Genomic DNA, 14,597 nt, shown 5'->3' with positions numbered 1-14,597 from the left:
AGAATTTAGAAGTGCTGAAGAACTGTATCTGCTAGTCCTAATCTTGTCTGCTGCTTATTTCTTTGACCACTTTAGTTGGTTACCTTATGTGTAGACCATTTTTGACATGCATCTTCTCTGTAAACCATCGACCAGAATTACATTTTCTACCCCCTGAATGTTTGCTCATTGTGTTTCTCTTTCTTTTACAACATTTGAACCTACCACTTACTTGTGAGGCGAAGGCTATTGCTAGTAGATATTGTCCTCTTTGAGTTTTTTCTTTTCATGCTTCCCCTCAAGGTTTTTAAAATGCGTATGTTAGGGAGAAGTTTCCACACTCTTATTAAGAATGCTTTGTTCCCCTCTCTAACCGATGTGGAATCTCACAATTCATCTTTCTTCGGGATCCAACATCCTTACTGGAACTCGTTCCCTTCTCTAATCGATGCGGGATTTAACAATCTACCCCTCTTCGGGGCCAGTGTCCTCGTTAGCTCTCGTTCCTCTCTCAGAATGATGTGGGATCTCCTAATCCACCCCCGTCGAGGCCTAGCATCCTCACTAGCACACCGCCCGGTGTCTGGCTCTGATACCATTTATAACAGCTCAAGTCCACCGCTAGTAGATATTGTCCTCTTTGGGTTTTTCCTTTCGGGCTTTCCTTCAAGGTCTTTAAAATGTGTCTGCTAGAGAGAGGTTTCCACACTCTTATAAAGAATGTTTCGTTCCTCTCTCCAACCGGCGTGGAATTTCACAGTGAAATACACGTCTAACCAGTTGTACTATGTTCAGGTAAGTTGATTGTTCAATTACATAAGAGATTCTGCAGGTTCATAAGTTGTAAATGACTTCAAAACTTGAACTCGCTCGAGCAGTTTTCCATTGCACCGTTATTTTGGATTCCCTATGTCTTGTTTCTCTTTTGATTACTTTCAATTGTACTGTAATTAAAGCCTGCATCATCTGCCCCAAGCTGTTCTTACCTTTAATTTGACTAATGTTATGCAAGCCACATTTGGTGGGTCATCAGCCAATCATCTAAGGCTTGATGGCTCAACTATTACCTCAAATTGTTTGCTGTCTTTCTTCCATATATCAAGCCATATTTGATACTTTGGGTGGTTCATTGTCAGCTTAGCTGGTCTATAACTATCAAAACACTGTTTGACGGTGTCTGTGTGGGTGGCTATCCTCTATGGTCTGTTACGTATTGCTTTACAGTTCTAAAACACGTCTACTAGGGAGAGGTTTACACACCCTTGTAAATAATGTTTTGTTGCTCCTCTTTAATCAATAAGACCTAAAATGCTCTAAAGATCAAAAGCGTAGTCTTCCTTTAAGAGCTAAAGATTTTGAAAGTAAGTTGAAGTCATTTAAAGCGTACGACTTTGAGATTTTAATTAAGGGTCAGATCTAAGTAGATCAACAAATAAAATAAAACAAGAAGATCCACAAACTATCATCCAAGAAGATCGACATTGACAAGCCAATAAGATGATTGATCGGGATCTAATTATGATTTTTAAAATGGTAATTAATATATTTATCTTTTTAAGTATAATTTATCAAAAATAAAATAATTATAAGGACATAGATACCATTCATGATCTAGTAAAAAGGTACAACTAAATGAACCTCCAAAAGTAATGGAGCTAAAGGAAGAGGTACAAAAAAGGAAAAGGAAAGCTCATCATTTTTATTTCCCTTTCCCCTTTATTATTTTATTTCCTTCTCATAATTAATTTAAAAATCCGGTACTCGACCATTTTACGAAGTTTCTATGGTTGAACTACTAAAAATGGATGTGCGTCTTATTGGTATAGGTAATGACTTCTAATTCTTTTAACCCGTTATTAGGTATCATATCTTCAGAATTGCTTTCATTCGAATATGGTTTTAGTTCACTCGGATGACACATTGTAACACCCCGAGGCCACTGTTAGCGATATCGTCTGCTCTAACCCGTTACGTATAGTCGTCAGTCTCACGGTTTTAATGTGTTTGCTAGGGAGAGGTTTTCACACCTTCATAAAAAAATATTTCATTCCCCTCTCCAACGAATGTGGGATCTCAAAATTGGTTAGAGAGAGGAACGAAACATTCCTTATAAGAGGGTGAAAACTTCTCCCTAATAGACGCATTTTACGATACGTAACAGGCCAAAGCGAATAATAGCTACTCGAGGTGGGCTTGAGCTGTTACACGCATTTTCTTTAGACCTCTCTCTCTCTCTCTCAATCCCTTGAATTTTTGTGGAAGAACGGAAGATTCAACCGTCGGAGGAGCTTAAATAAGAAAATTAAAAACCGGCCAAAATTTTCTCTATATTTCTTCATTATAAATTTGCTTAACTTTTAATTTTGTTTAATTCTAAATAAAATCTAAATTATTATATTTTAGTTATACGAGTGAAACATTCATCCCCAGTGCGATAATATTCTCCCAATAACACTTCATCGCAATGCTCCTTAATCTTAAATATATTGACTTACGATACAATAAAATAATTAATAATTTAAATATAGTACTACACGAGTTATGATGTGACATAATCACTTAAACAGCTATTTAAAAATATCTATAGACCATATCTATTACGCCTCTTCGTCAATGACCTGATCGCAACTAATACCTAACAATAACGGCTAATCATTACAAATATCTTCTCTTCAACTCTCGACCAGCTAAGCTCGGTCTTAGACACCACACAATTACATACTCCTCTCAACTCGTAATTTTTCATCTGAATTTCTCTAATATATTTTAAAAACGTTCTTACAAATTATTAAATTTTTTTTTTATCATAATTCACTCATTTTTCTCTCCAATAATTTTGAAATCATACTAATTTGAAAAAGGAAATTAAAAAAATAAAATAAAAAAGAAAAATATTATTGATAAAGTGGTAATGAAAATGATGGGCACAAAATTTTCTTATAGTTCATTTACTTTTGAAGTGGACCATTATAAAATAAAGTTTCTTTTAATCATTTTTCAAATGCATTTAAATGTTTATATCCTATAGTTGGGTTGGCACATTACATTAATTCTTATCATCATTTTTTAACCTATGATCCTCGTGTGACGACTTAGTGATATCATTACCAATGAAACGGATAAGAACATGTCCACTCTAAACCACTTCATATATTAGCCACATAAACTCGGCTCATATAGATGGATTCCACTACTCGAAACGAAATGTTCTAGCTTTTTGGTAATTATAGGTCAAATGCAATCCAAAATCGGTGGTACTATAAAGCTGAGACCATGGGACCATCATTTTGCTCGGGTAAAACCCTACTCGACTCGATTGTGACCTAGTAGTTGTGAAGTCTTCCAATAGGTTGTAGGGGTTCAAACCGTAATAATTATTATAATTTTATAATATTGAACATAAAATTAATCGTCCTACTTGAAAAAATGTTGAATCAAACTATTTTCACTCATCCAACACAACTCTATCAAAAGCAACCTTTCGGTACATATGTTACAATTTTGACTGCCCAATAACTAATTTGGTCCTGAGGTTAGAAATAACTAGTTACACTGAAGGGAAAGGGTTAAGGAATTACTCGGTGTGTGTAACGACCCAGATCCACCGCAAGCAGATATTGTTTTCTTTGGGCTTTCCCTTTCGGGCTTCCCCTCAAGGCTTTAAAACGCGTCTGCTAGGGGAAGGTTTCCACATCCTTTATAAATGATGGTTTGTTCTCTTGCCCAACCAACGTGAGACATCACAATGCGAGATATCACATTGTTTGAGGAACCTTAAATGTTGTCGGAGTAAAGGGTTGTGAGATCCCACATCGGTGGGTCAAAGCGGACAATATCTACTAGTAGTGACAAGTCAGATTCTGGGTATTGTGCCAACGAGGACGCTGGGCTCCCAAGAGGGTGGATTGTGAGATCCCACATCGGTTGGAGAGAGAAACTAAACATTCATTATAAGGATGTGGAAATCTCTCCCTAATAGATGCGTTTTAAAATCGTGCAGCTGACGGCTATACGTAACGTGTTAAAGTAGATAATATCTACTCGTGGTGGCTTCGGGCTGTTACAAGGGTCATCGTGGATCGGTCCAATTTTTCATTCCAATTTTGCCCCTCAAATCATGGTTCCATTTGAAAGAGGTTTGTTAAAAAGAGTTTGGCGTCAGAGAATTGGTTGTAAAGTAACTTTCCCTTAGCTTTGTGCTTTTTCTTTAATTTCCACTCAAATAAACAAACAGAATCCAAAGTTCCCAACTTTTGTCCTTTTTACCCTTTTTTTTAATTATTATTTTTATAATTTCAATTAAAAAAATAATTATTATTTTACTCAAAAGGAATATCTCCTTTTAAAATTCTTTTTAAAAAATTTAAATTTTATAATTTTTAAAAGGAGGAATTTGTATATATAGAATTATCATTTCTATATCTACTTTTAGCAATTTTAAAAATTTAATTTATAATAAATATGCCAATAATTTTTATTTTAAATTAATATTTTTCTTGATGTTACAAACAAAGGGAAATTCTTATTTTTTTTATAAACAATTTATAAAGGAAAATTAAAATTAAATATTTTTAAAATTTGTCTCCATATATAGTTTTATATATTTTTTTTTCATACTATATGAAAGCAACTTGGTAGGGCGCCGAGATCGATTGATCCATATGAATTTCGAAAGTGGATGGTTTACTGTCGTTCCCGTCCCGGAGGCTCTCCAACCTTTTTCTCCTAATGTATGTGGTTGGACGTTTATTTCAATTTTTTTAATAGACGTTTTTTAAAACTGTGAAGCTGACGTGGATACGTTAACGAGCCAAATCAGACAATATCTGCTAGTGGTGGGCTTGACTATTATCTGTGAATTTTTGCCAAAAAAAAATAATAATGAAAATTTTAGTTTTTTTTTTTTAATGAAAAGGGTAATGAATAAAATCGAATATCTATCGGCTCAACTAGTTGAGTTATTATACAATACAAATGCTCGTAATATTAAATATTTGAATTTAAATTTAATTTTTTTGAAATGATAAATTAGAATATCTATAAAATAAATAATAATAATAATAATAATAAAAGTCAAATTTCAACCAATCAATGAAATGTTAGGTTGTTTTCAAAATAAATAATAAATAAATAAATGTTAGATACTTTTTTTAATAAACTAATTAATTAATTTATACAAAATGTATTATTAATAACTAAATGTAATTTTAAAACAAATTGGAGAACCATAATTAAGGTTTTATGGTATAAGATATAGCCAAATAATAAATTTTTTAAAAATTCAAAACTATTTTATATAATTTAAATTTTGTTTTTTTGTTTTTTTGTTTTAATTTCATAGTGAAAAGTTCATTTGATATTTCCACAATTCAAGACATTTTTCCACTTTTTTTTGTTTTTTTTTTTATAAAAAAAACTTATTATTTATTAATATTTTTTTTTTCATATAATAAAATTTGATTTCCATTGTCCAACTAATTATTATTATTTATTTTTTATTTTTTTTAACATAATATTTGAATTTTTAGCTAAATTTAAAAAAAAAAAAAATTGAAAACTATATTTATAAGCTTAATTTTTAAAAATTTAAAAAATTTAAAAAACAAAGGATTATCAAAGAATACTTTAATTAATAAATATCTATATATAAATAAAAAAAAATCAAGTTTTGAATTATTTGAAAGAAAAATGCTAGATTTAAAAAATTTATAATGAGATTAAACTTTTGCTAAATGAATAATAAAAAGAATCGATTGTAACAATTAAAATAATTGTTTATGTTGAGACCATTTAATAAAAATATTTCAAAATTGATGAATGAAAATAAAAATGTATGAAATATCAGGGACAAAAAGATAAATGTATGAAACATTAGGGACCCATTTGAAAGAGAGGAAAGAATTTAAATATTATATTAAAACTTTAAATATATATATATATATTTATTTATTTATTTATTTATTTGTTAGAATGTTAAAAAAAAAAAAGAATTCTAAAAAGTTTGGCAATAGTTGAACTTTGTCTGACAGAAATAATGAGCTGTAAAATGAGCCAATGGAATATTTTTTCTAAAAAAAATATAAATTATTTAATATTTTCACAATTTTGACACTAAATTATAATAACTTAAATTATAGTTTTATTTAAATTGTTATAATTTGAGTTTAATTTATTTTAGTCTATCTATTTTGAATAATTCAATTTTTTTAATTAAACTTTCAATAAATGGTAAATTTAAGCTTTTAATTAAAATGATTGAATAATACTATTCTTCATGAAAGCCCACTAATAATATTTTTTTACCATTTATAGATTAATTTATTTTTATTTTAAAAAAATAGACCGAAGTAGACGTAATAGTCCCACAGCTAGCAGACATATTGTCGGCTTTGTTATGAAGAGGTTTCCACACCCTTACAAGCTTTTCCAACGACATGAAATCTCAAGTTGAAAATTTAAGAAACCTATTTCTATTTTTTAGAATTCGAAAACCAAATAAACATAAATTTTTTATAGTTGAGGGATTAAATTGTAAATTAACAAAAAGAAAATTAAACTTCGAACCAACATTAAGATAGATTATTCAAATCAATATTATTTAGGGTAAATTACATTTTAGTCCCTAAAATTTGGATTTTTACTTGACTACTAACGAAAATTTGACATGGGAGGGACCAAAATGCAAAGTTGAAAGTAAAATAAAAATTCAAGGAGTAAAATTGTTAAAAATTGAAGGACTCAAATGCAATATATATATATATATATATATATATAATTTAACTATTATTTATTACATCATAATTGACTAAGCCATGAAGTCACTTCCAAAAATTTCCTCACAGCATTTACCAAATTGGCACCCGGAGAGCGCATCTACAACAAAATTGAACCACTCGATTGCTGCCACGTCACAATATAAAATTTAAATCAACGGCTAGAATTACAGTATAAAAATCACAGCCCTCACAGCCATCACAACCCCAGTAATTTTAGCTTCTCTCTTACCTTTCAAATCAAAACCCAAATCCAAATGTGAATTCGTTAGCAACTCCCACGACTAAAAACCCACAATGTAAGATTACCAAATTACCCCTCCTTTTTGAATCTCTCGACTCCATGCTCTGTTCCTCTGTTCTTCTTCAGTGTTCAGAAAATTAAACTTAATCGACAAATTTAAGAAGAAATTCATACTGAAAACCCAGAAATTCTCTGAAATCTATATGGGTTCTTCATAGAGGGCTTTGAATCTCAGAAAAAATCCAAGAACATTCATGGGATTCGTGAATTCCCCTGTTTTTATGTTCTGTCTAATCGTATTTTCATCTTCTCAACTTGTTCATGGAAATTCTGAATTGAAAGCGTTAATGGAGCTGAAGGAATCTCTAGACCCAGAAAACAGAGTATTAAGGTCATGGACGATCGACGGCGACCCTTGCGGCGGCAGCTTCGACGGCGTAGCCTGCAACGAGAATCGGAAAGTGGCGAACATATCGTTGCAGGGACGTGGGCTCTCCGGCAAGGTGTCGCCGGCGGTGGCGAAGCTGAAATGTCTGACGGGACTGTTCTTGCATTACAACAATTTGTCCGGAGAGATTCCCAGAGAGATTTCGAGCTTGAATGAACTTGCTGATCTTTACCTCGACGTTAACAGCCTCACCGGCGATATCCCGGAAGAGATCGGAAATATGTCGAGTCTTCAAGGTTTGTTGATTTTCTGTTTTGTTTGATATCCATGAAAGAGAGAGAATCTAAAGGTTTGAATTGTGCAGTTTTGCAGATTTGTTGCAACGAATTGAGTGGAAATATACCAAATCGGTTAGGATCATTGAAGAAACTAACTGTTCTTGCTTTACAGCACAACAGATTGAGCGGTGAAATCCCCATGTCTTTAGGAAGCTTAGAGATGCTTAAACGGATTTATTTGAGCTTCAATAACTTCAATGGAACAATACCCATCCAAATTGCTGCAATTCCTCAGCTGGAAGTTCTTGATATCAGGAACAACTCCCTCTCCGGCCATGTCCCTTCTGGTAATCCCTCCCTTTCTCTGTTTCTTCTTTTTTATTGGTTTTTTTTTTTATTTTTATTGAGGATTGTTGGAAGGAATCCGGCCCTCCGATTCATGTAGGCTGATCGTGATCATTTATAGTAGAACCTTAGCCAATATTCCTATTTGAATTTTTCTCTCTCTTGTTCTTTGGGCTCATCTTGATTGAGTGTGTGCCTTGTTGTTGTTCATCTTGATCGAGTGTGTGCCTTGTTGTTGTTCATCTTGATCGAGTGTGTGCGTTGTCTCTCTCTTGTTATTTGTGTTCATTTTGATCGAGTGTGTGCATTGTCTCTCTCCTGTTCTTTGTGTTCATTTTGATGAGTGTGTGTTGTCTCTCACTTGTTTTTTTGTGTTCATCAAGTGTGTGTTGTTGTTGAATGTGTGTGCTGTTGTTCATCTTGATGGAGTGTGTGCGTTGTCTCTCTCTTGTTCTTTGTGTTTATCCTGATCGAGTGTGTGCATTGTTGTTATTTATCTTGATTGAATGTGTGCGCTATTGTTGTTCATCTTGATCGGGTGTGTGCATTGGCTCTCTCATGTTCTTTGTGTTCATCTTGATCAAGTGTGCGTTGTTTTTGTACATCTTGATCAAGTGTGTGCATTGTTGTTGTTCATCTTGATCGAGTGTGTACATTGTTGTTGTTCATCTTGATTGAGTGTATGCGTTGTCCCTCTCTTGTTCTTTGTGCTCACCTTGATCAAGTGTGTGCATTGTCCCTCTCCGGTTCTTTGTTATTCATCTTGATCGAGTGTGTGCATTGTCTCTCTCCTGTTCTTTGTGTTCATCTTGATCGAGTGTGTGTACTGTTATTGTTCATCTTGATCGATATGTCCGTTGACTCTCTCCTGTTCTTTGTGCATCTTAATCGAGTGTGCGTCGTTGTACGATTCCTAACATTTTTGTTTGAAGGTCTAAAGCGACTGAGCGAAGGCTTTCAAGGAGAGAACAATCCAAATTTATGCGGATTCGGGTTTGTTTCAGTGAGAAATTGTACAGTTTTTGACACTGAAAACATCAAAGGAGCTGGTTTTCAGCCATTTCTATCAGAACCAAACAAGAACAAACCTGAATCAGCTGACTTTCACAATGCCAGTTGCTATCAACTTCATTGCTCAAAGCCCACAACAGTTCCAAGAATTGCTATTGTTTCTGCTGTTCTTATTGTTTCCATGACTCTGCTGCTGTCTGTGATTCTCACTGTGTTTTGGTACCGTCATCGAAAACAGGTCGGTAGCTCATCTGTTTCGTGCGATAATCGGCTCGGCTCGGATCAGGCTCGGGAATGCTACTCGAAAAGCGCTTCCCCGCTTGTGTGTCTTGAGTATTCCCATGGATGGGATTCATTGGCTGATGGAATCAAAGGCTTGGGCTTGTCTAAGTTCTTCAGTAAGTTCATTTTTAATATCGAAGAGGTTGAATCTGCTACTCAGTACTTTTCTGAAGCTAACTTGCTTGGTAGAAGTAGTTTTTCAATGGTTTACAAAGGAGTTTTGAAGGATGGATCTTCGGTAGCTATTAGGAGCGTTCATATGACTAGTTGTAAGTCTGATGAAGCCGAGTTTCTTCGTGGGTTGAACTTCCTGAGCTCTCTACGACACGAAAACCTTGTTAGTTTGAGAGGCTTTTGTTGTTCTAGGGGTCGAGGTGAGTTCTTTCTCGTATACGATTTTGCCTCGAGAGGGAGCTTGTCTCGGTATCTAGATGTCGGAGATGGTAGCAGCCATGTTCTCGACTGGTCGAAGAGAATTTCTATCATCAATGGAATTGCAAAAGGTTTGCTTCTTTGCTTTCCCCCTTTGTTGTTCATCGTAAAAGCTTCGACTTCGATTCATTAATATCGATCGATGCTACGAGACTATTCAATGACCGTTTTTTTGTGAGATTCCACGTCGGTTGGGAGGAGAACGAAACATTCTTTATAAGGGTGGGGAAACCTGCTCCTAGTATACGCGTTTTTACAAACCTTGAGGGGAAGCCCTTAAGAGAAAGCCCAGAGAGAACAATATTTGTTATCGATTCTAAGACCGTTTCTTGTTTTCCGAACAGGGATAGCATATTTACATCGTGAAGAAGCAAATAAACCTGCCATGGTTCACAAAAACATATCCATTGAGAAGATTCTGATTGATCATCAGTTCAATGCATTGATCTCGGACTCGGGTCTCTCTAGACTTCTAGCGGATGACATTATCTTTTCATCTCTCAAAACGAGTGCAGCCATGGGATATCTTGCACCAGAATACATTACGATCGGTCGTTTCTCAGAGAAGAGCGACATATACGCATTCGGTGTCGTCATACTCCAAATTCTTTCAGGGACACGAAAACTTACTAATTCGCTTCTGTTGGAAGCCGAAGTATGCGAATTCGACGATTTGATCGACAAACGTCTAAAGGGGAATTTCTTGGAGTCCCAAGCTAGAAAGCTAGCAAGGCTTGCAGTATCATGTACCAATGAGAACCCCATCAACAGGCCAGCCATTGAAGATTTGATAGAGGAGCTGACCAAACTTTAATTAGGAGGACCGAGATCGATACTCGTTCAAGAACGACACCGGGAGAGAACGGTGAAGCCTCCATTGTTGGAAGCTCAAGAAAAGCTGGAACTGAAAGATGAGGAGATGAAGATTGATAAGGAAGAAGAGGATGTAAATTGATGTATAATAACATGTGTTGATTTAGAACTGCACTTTGTTTTACTTTTAGTTTTAATCCTTCAATTATATAGAATAAGATAACTTAATTCTCTTCCCATTTCTGTTTTCCTCTTTAACCAGATCCCGTGTCGGTTGGAGGTTGGAGTTGGAGAAGGGAACGAAGCATTCTTTATAAAAGTGTGGAAACCTCTCTCTCGTAGACGCGCTATAAAACCGTGAGGTTAACGGCCCCAAATTGATTGGAGAGGGAAACGAAGCATTCATTATAAGAGTGTGGGAACCTCTCCCTAGTAGACGTGTTTTAAAACCGTAACACAAATGACAATGCGTAACGGGCCAAAACAGACAAGTGAGGGCTTAGGTTGTTACAAATGGTATCAGAGCCAGACATCGGGCGATGTGCTAGTGAGGACACTGGCTCCCAAGAGGGGTGGATTGTGAGACAGAGAGAAACGAAACATTTCTTACAAGGGTGTTTGCTAGCGAGGACGCTGACCTCCAAGAGGAGTGGATTGTGAGATCCGATATCGCTTTGAGAGGGAGGATGTGAAAATTCTCCCTAGTAGACGTGTATTGAAACCATGAAACTGACGACGATACATAGCAGACCAAAATGGACAAGCATGAGCTTAAGCTGTTATAAAATGTATTAGAGCTAGACGTCGAGCGGTGTGCCAACAAGGACACTAACCCTCAAAAGGGTAGATTGTGAGATCGCACTTCAGTTGGAAATGGTAACGGAACATTTTTTATAAGAGTGTGAAAACCTCTTCGTAATAGACACGTTTTAAAACCGTGAGACTAACGACGATACGTAACAAATTAAAGCGAATGATATCTGCTAGCGAGGACTTGAGCTGTTACACCAAAACTCTGACCAAAACTCACAGACTTGATCTAAATAAGAAAGATGTTCGTGCGGGAATCTTGTCCCATACATAAGCGTGCCGAACAAAACTTGAATCCTATATCAATTTCAAGAAATAAGATTTGGGTTTGAATACAAATATGATTCAAAATCGAGAGGTAATATTGAAAGTTCTTAAGGTTCATACTTGTGAATTATTAGTAAGGTAGCTAACAATAAATACAACCATGCCTGTTACCTATGCAGGATTTATCAAACCGAGTAGCAGTTCCTTAAATCTATGCAACAGCAGTATTGTGTTGTTGATGCTCTTGATACCATTCAGCCGGCCACCAATCCGGTCTAATGGCTTCAACCGTCACACCCTCGAGCCCTTGAATGGCCAAGCTTCGTGATCCTCTGAACGCTTCCTCCAAGCGCAAGAGACCGAGTCCACGGCACCCGACCGCAGCAATCACGTTACCTACTTTCTTGCTGGATGCGGAGTTGATTACTTCCAACCCAGTTGATACTTTCTGCTCTACATCTGAAAGATAATCAAGGAGTTGCTTACTTAACAAGGTTGTGAAATTGAGATTCAAGCTAGAAAAAGCTCGAAACAGTTCGTGAAAGATTGGTTACCTTCCCCTCTGTCATTTAGAAACCTCAAAGGAACTACACGTTTTCGGATAACTCCACGGTGGTGTGTACGAGCTACAAGCTCTTGCCCGACATAGCACCCTTTGTCAAAACTTATTGCATTTAGACCCACCAGGTTGTATTCAAGGGGGATCGCCTCACCTTTACAAGGATTAAAGAAGATCCAAACCAAAAGCGCATAAGAATTCGAGATTCACAAGCCACTCGGCGCAACGTAGCAGCAGAAAACAAATCAAACCACAGACCAAAACAGAAAGAACCCATCAAATACAATGAACAAGAGATCGGTGTATCGTATATTCTATCGACTAGCAGAGTAACACCAGAACGAGCTCGGTTTATAAATTGCAAGATACAGAGTTCTAGAGCATTGAAATGACTTGTTGGCCACCAGTATTAAGATATCGAAACGAACCTTTTTGAATCTCAGTTGAACCTTCTGCAACGCCCTTCTCTAGTCTCCACATTACATAATTATCTTCATCGGTTTCTTTATCCGCCTCAACAAGAGGAGCTTTAACAAATACAACCAGAAGAACACTATCAGAAGAATCTTAGCTAGAAACCATATATGATGAATGAATAGTCCACTCAAACTTCATAGTACTAAAAACTCATAAGACCCTTCAGAGCATGAGAGAAACATACGTGTCCCGTTCGATGGAAAAACGCCTCTGAAACCAAGGCAGTCCAATCTTGGATCTCGAAACCATTGCCAGCCAATGTCTTCCCCACGCGAAGCCGACATTGCTGTAGGATCAGCACTAGCACCCCAACCAACACTGGCAGCCTCTGGTTCCTCTGCAGAGGAAGCTTTTCTAGAGAGCTCTTTACCAAAGCGTTGCCAGCAAGAAAACTCCTCTGCCACATTCTCAATATCAACCTTCGACCTTAAACGGTATCTGTAGAACAGTAATGGAAAGACGGGTTTATAGGACGACGATTAGTCGTTACAATATAGGTTTAAATCCTATTTAACTTTCTTGCTTGTTCATATCTTGTTTTGGTCCTAAATTTCAATGCCTAAGCTTCAGTCAAGCTTTCATGGTCATTTTCCAAGAACCTACATCTATTTGAAAACACGATATCCAGTCTACCCTGATGAACATGATTTGAATACTCAAACAAGCCATTTCAAACTTGGGTCTAGTAGAATCCCAGTGTATCCCGCTACAAGTTCTTCAACTTAAATGATATCTATCATGATGTGTAATGATCATTGCATAAGAAATTTGTATGTAAACATGATCAAACTCAAGGAGAACCAGAAACTTAGCAATTCAATCACAACACAATCAAAATTGCATCACTGACACCAAAAAGGAGCAAACAAATCAACAATTTGAACCAAAACAAAGAACAGTTTAAGCAAAGGAACTAACAAAGAGCTCACTTCTTCAGCGTCACCAAAAGCTCATCCAACACAGAAGAATCCACATCAGCCATCAACTCCACGGACTCATCCGAAGCCGGACCAGGCCCAGAGCCAGTACGATCAAGCTTCTCTTCAGACCTAGGCGGCCTATACAAAAACAAATCATACAAAAACCTCCCCGGCGGCGTCAACATCGCCGCATACATAGGCGTAACCGACACCGGCGCCAAATTGGGGGTGGGCAACGACGACGTTTTCTCACCCGGAGGTTCCCCAAACCGCCGCACATCATTGGTCAACAGACCGTGAAGGAATTTGACGGTGTCGGGACCCCGAAACCGAATGACAGAGCGAGACTTCAAATGGGCAGCCATAGCCCCGGCGGCGTGGCTGAAGTGGGATTGGGTATCCGATGAGCAAAACCCACGGCGGATTGTGCATCCATTGACGAGTAATTTGCAGAACTTGAAAATGGGTAATGAAGGGTGCATTTTGTGGGGTTATTGAGCAAATTGTGAGGGCTTAAATCAGAGGAACATAGGAACTGTGGGGGATCGAAGTGGAAGACGTGACGCGTGTTAGAGAGGAGGTATGAACTTGCCGCCACGTATATGCGCCTCTGCTCCCAACTGCATCACTACGGATAGATCTGAGCTTGTGTTCGGCGTGTGTTCGATGAAAGTCTTCAGTGAAGCAATGTTTCAGGTTTTATTTCAAAGCGTTACCATTTTATTACATTTCTTATTAGTTTGTTTATTATTATTAACTTAAATTATTAAAATAATTTTAACTAATTAAATTTTAATGGATTAATAAATTTATTACAAATAATATACCTTAAATTTTAGATTTTTAAGTTAATTAGTAATGAATATTAGTAATTATTCTAAAATAAATAGTTTTTAATAAAATTATACAAATTTTGCATTATATTTCAAAAAGATGATGATTTAAAAATAGTTATAAAAAAAATTGATGTTATAAACAAAATAAATTCCTCTTTTAAAAATTAAGTGACAAATTTATTA

General features: G+C 36.1%; 2 protein-coding genes across 2 annotated transcripts; one reads left to right on the top strand and one right to left on the bottom strand.

The window, feature by feature from the left end:
• Positions 1 to 6,971: 6,971 nt before the first annotated feature.
• LOC111810898 (probable LRR receptor-like serine/threonine-protein kinase At1g34110) lies at positions 6,972 to 10,784 on the top strand. Its single transcript, XM_023697733.1, has 4 exons — positions 6,972 to 7,680; positions 7,749 to 8,009; positions 8,940 to 9,803; positions 10,077 to 10,784. Exons 1-4 carry the CDS (start codon positions 7,251 to 7,253, stop codon positions 10,544 to 10,546), a joined length of 2,025 nt encoding a protein of 674 aa, XP_023553501.1. The 5' UTR covers positions 6,972 to 7,250; the 3' UTR covers positions 10,547 to 10,784.
• Positions 10,785 to 11,604: 820 nt separating this feature from the next.
• Positions 11,605 to 14,263, bottom strand: LOC111810728 (putative transferase At4g12130, mitochondrial). The gene is made up of 5 exons (XM_023697487.1): positions 13,588 to 14,263; positions 12,843 to 13,096; positions 12,610 to 12,708; positions 12,177 to 12,335; positions 11,605 to 12,081 (listed from the first exon to the last, which is right to left on the bottom strand). The coding sequence occupies exons 1-5, from the start codon at positions 14,058 to 14,060 to the stop codon at positions 11,834 to 11,836; spliced, it is 1,233 nt and encodes a 410-aa protein (XP_023553255.1). The 5' UTR covers positions 14,061 to 14,263; the 3' UTR covers positions 11,605 to 11,833.
• Between the last annotated feature and the right edge of the window lie 334 nt (positions 14,264 to 14,597).

Source organism: Cucurbita pepo, chromosome LG14 (assembly GCF_002806865.2).
Source record: "Cucurbita pepo subsp. pepo cultivar mu-cu-16 chromosome LG14, ASM280686v2, whole genome shotgun sequence".
NCBI classification, from domain to species: Eukaryota; Viridiplantae; Streptophyta; class Magnoliopsida; order Cucurbitales; family Cucurbitaceae; genus Cucurbita; species Cucurbita pepo.
The sequence above is the reverse complement of the archived record's forward strand: the minus strand, read 5'-3'. Positions and strand labels throughout refer to the sequence as shown.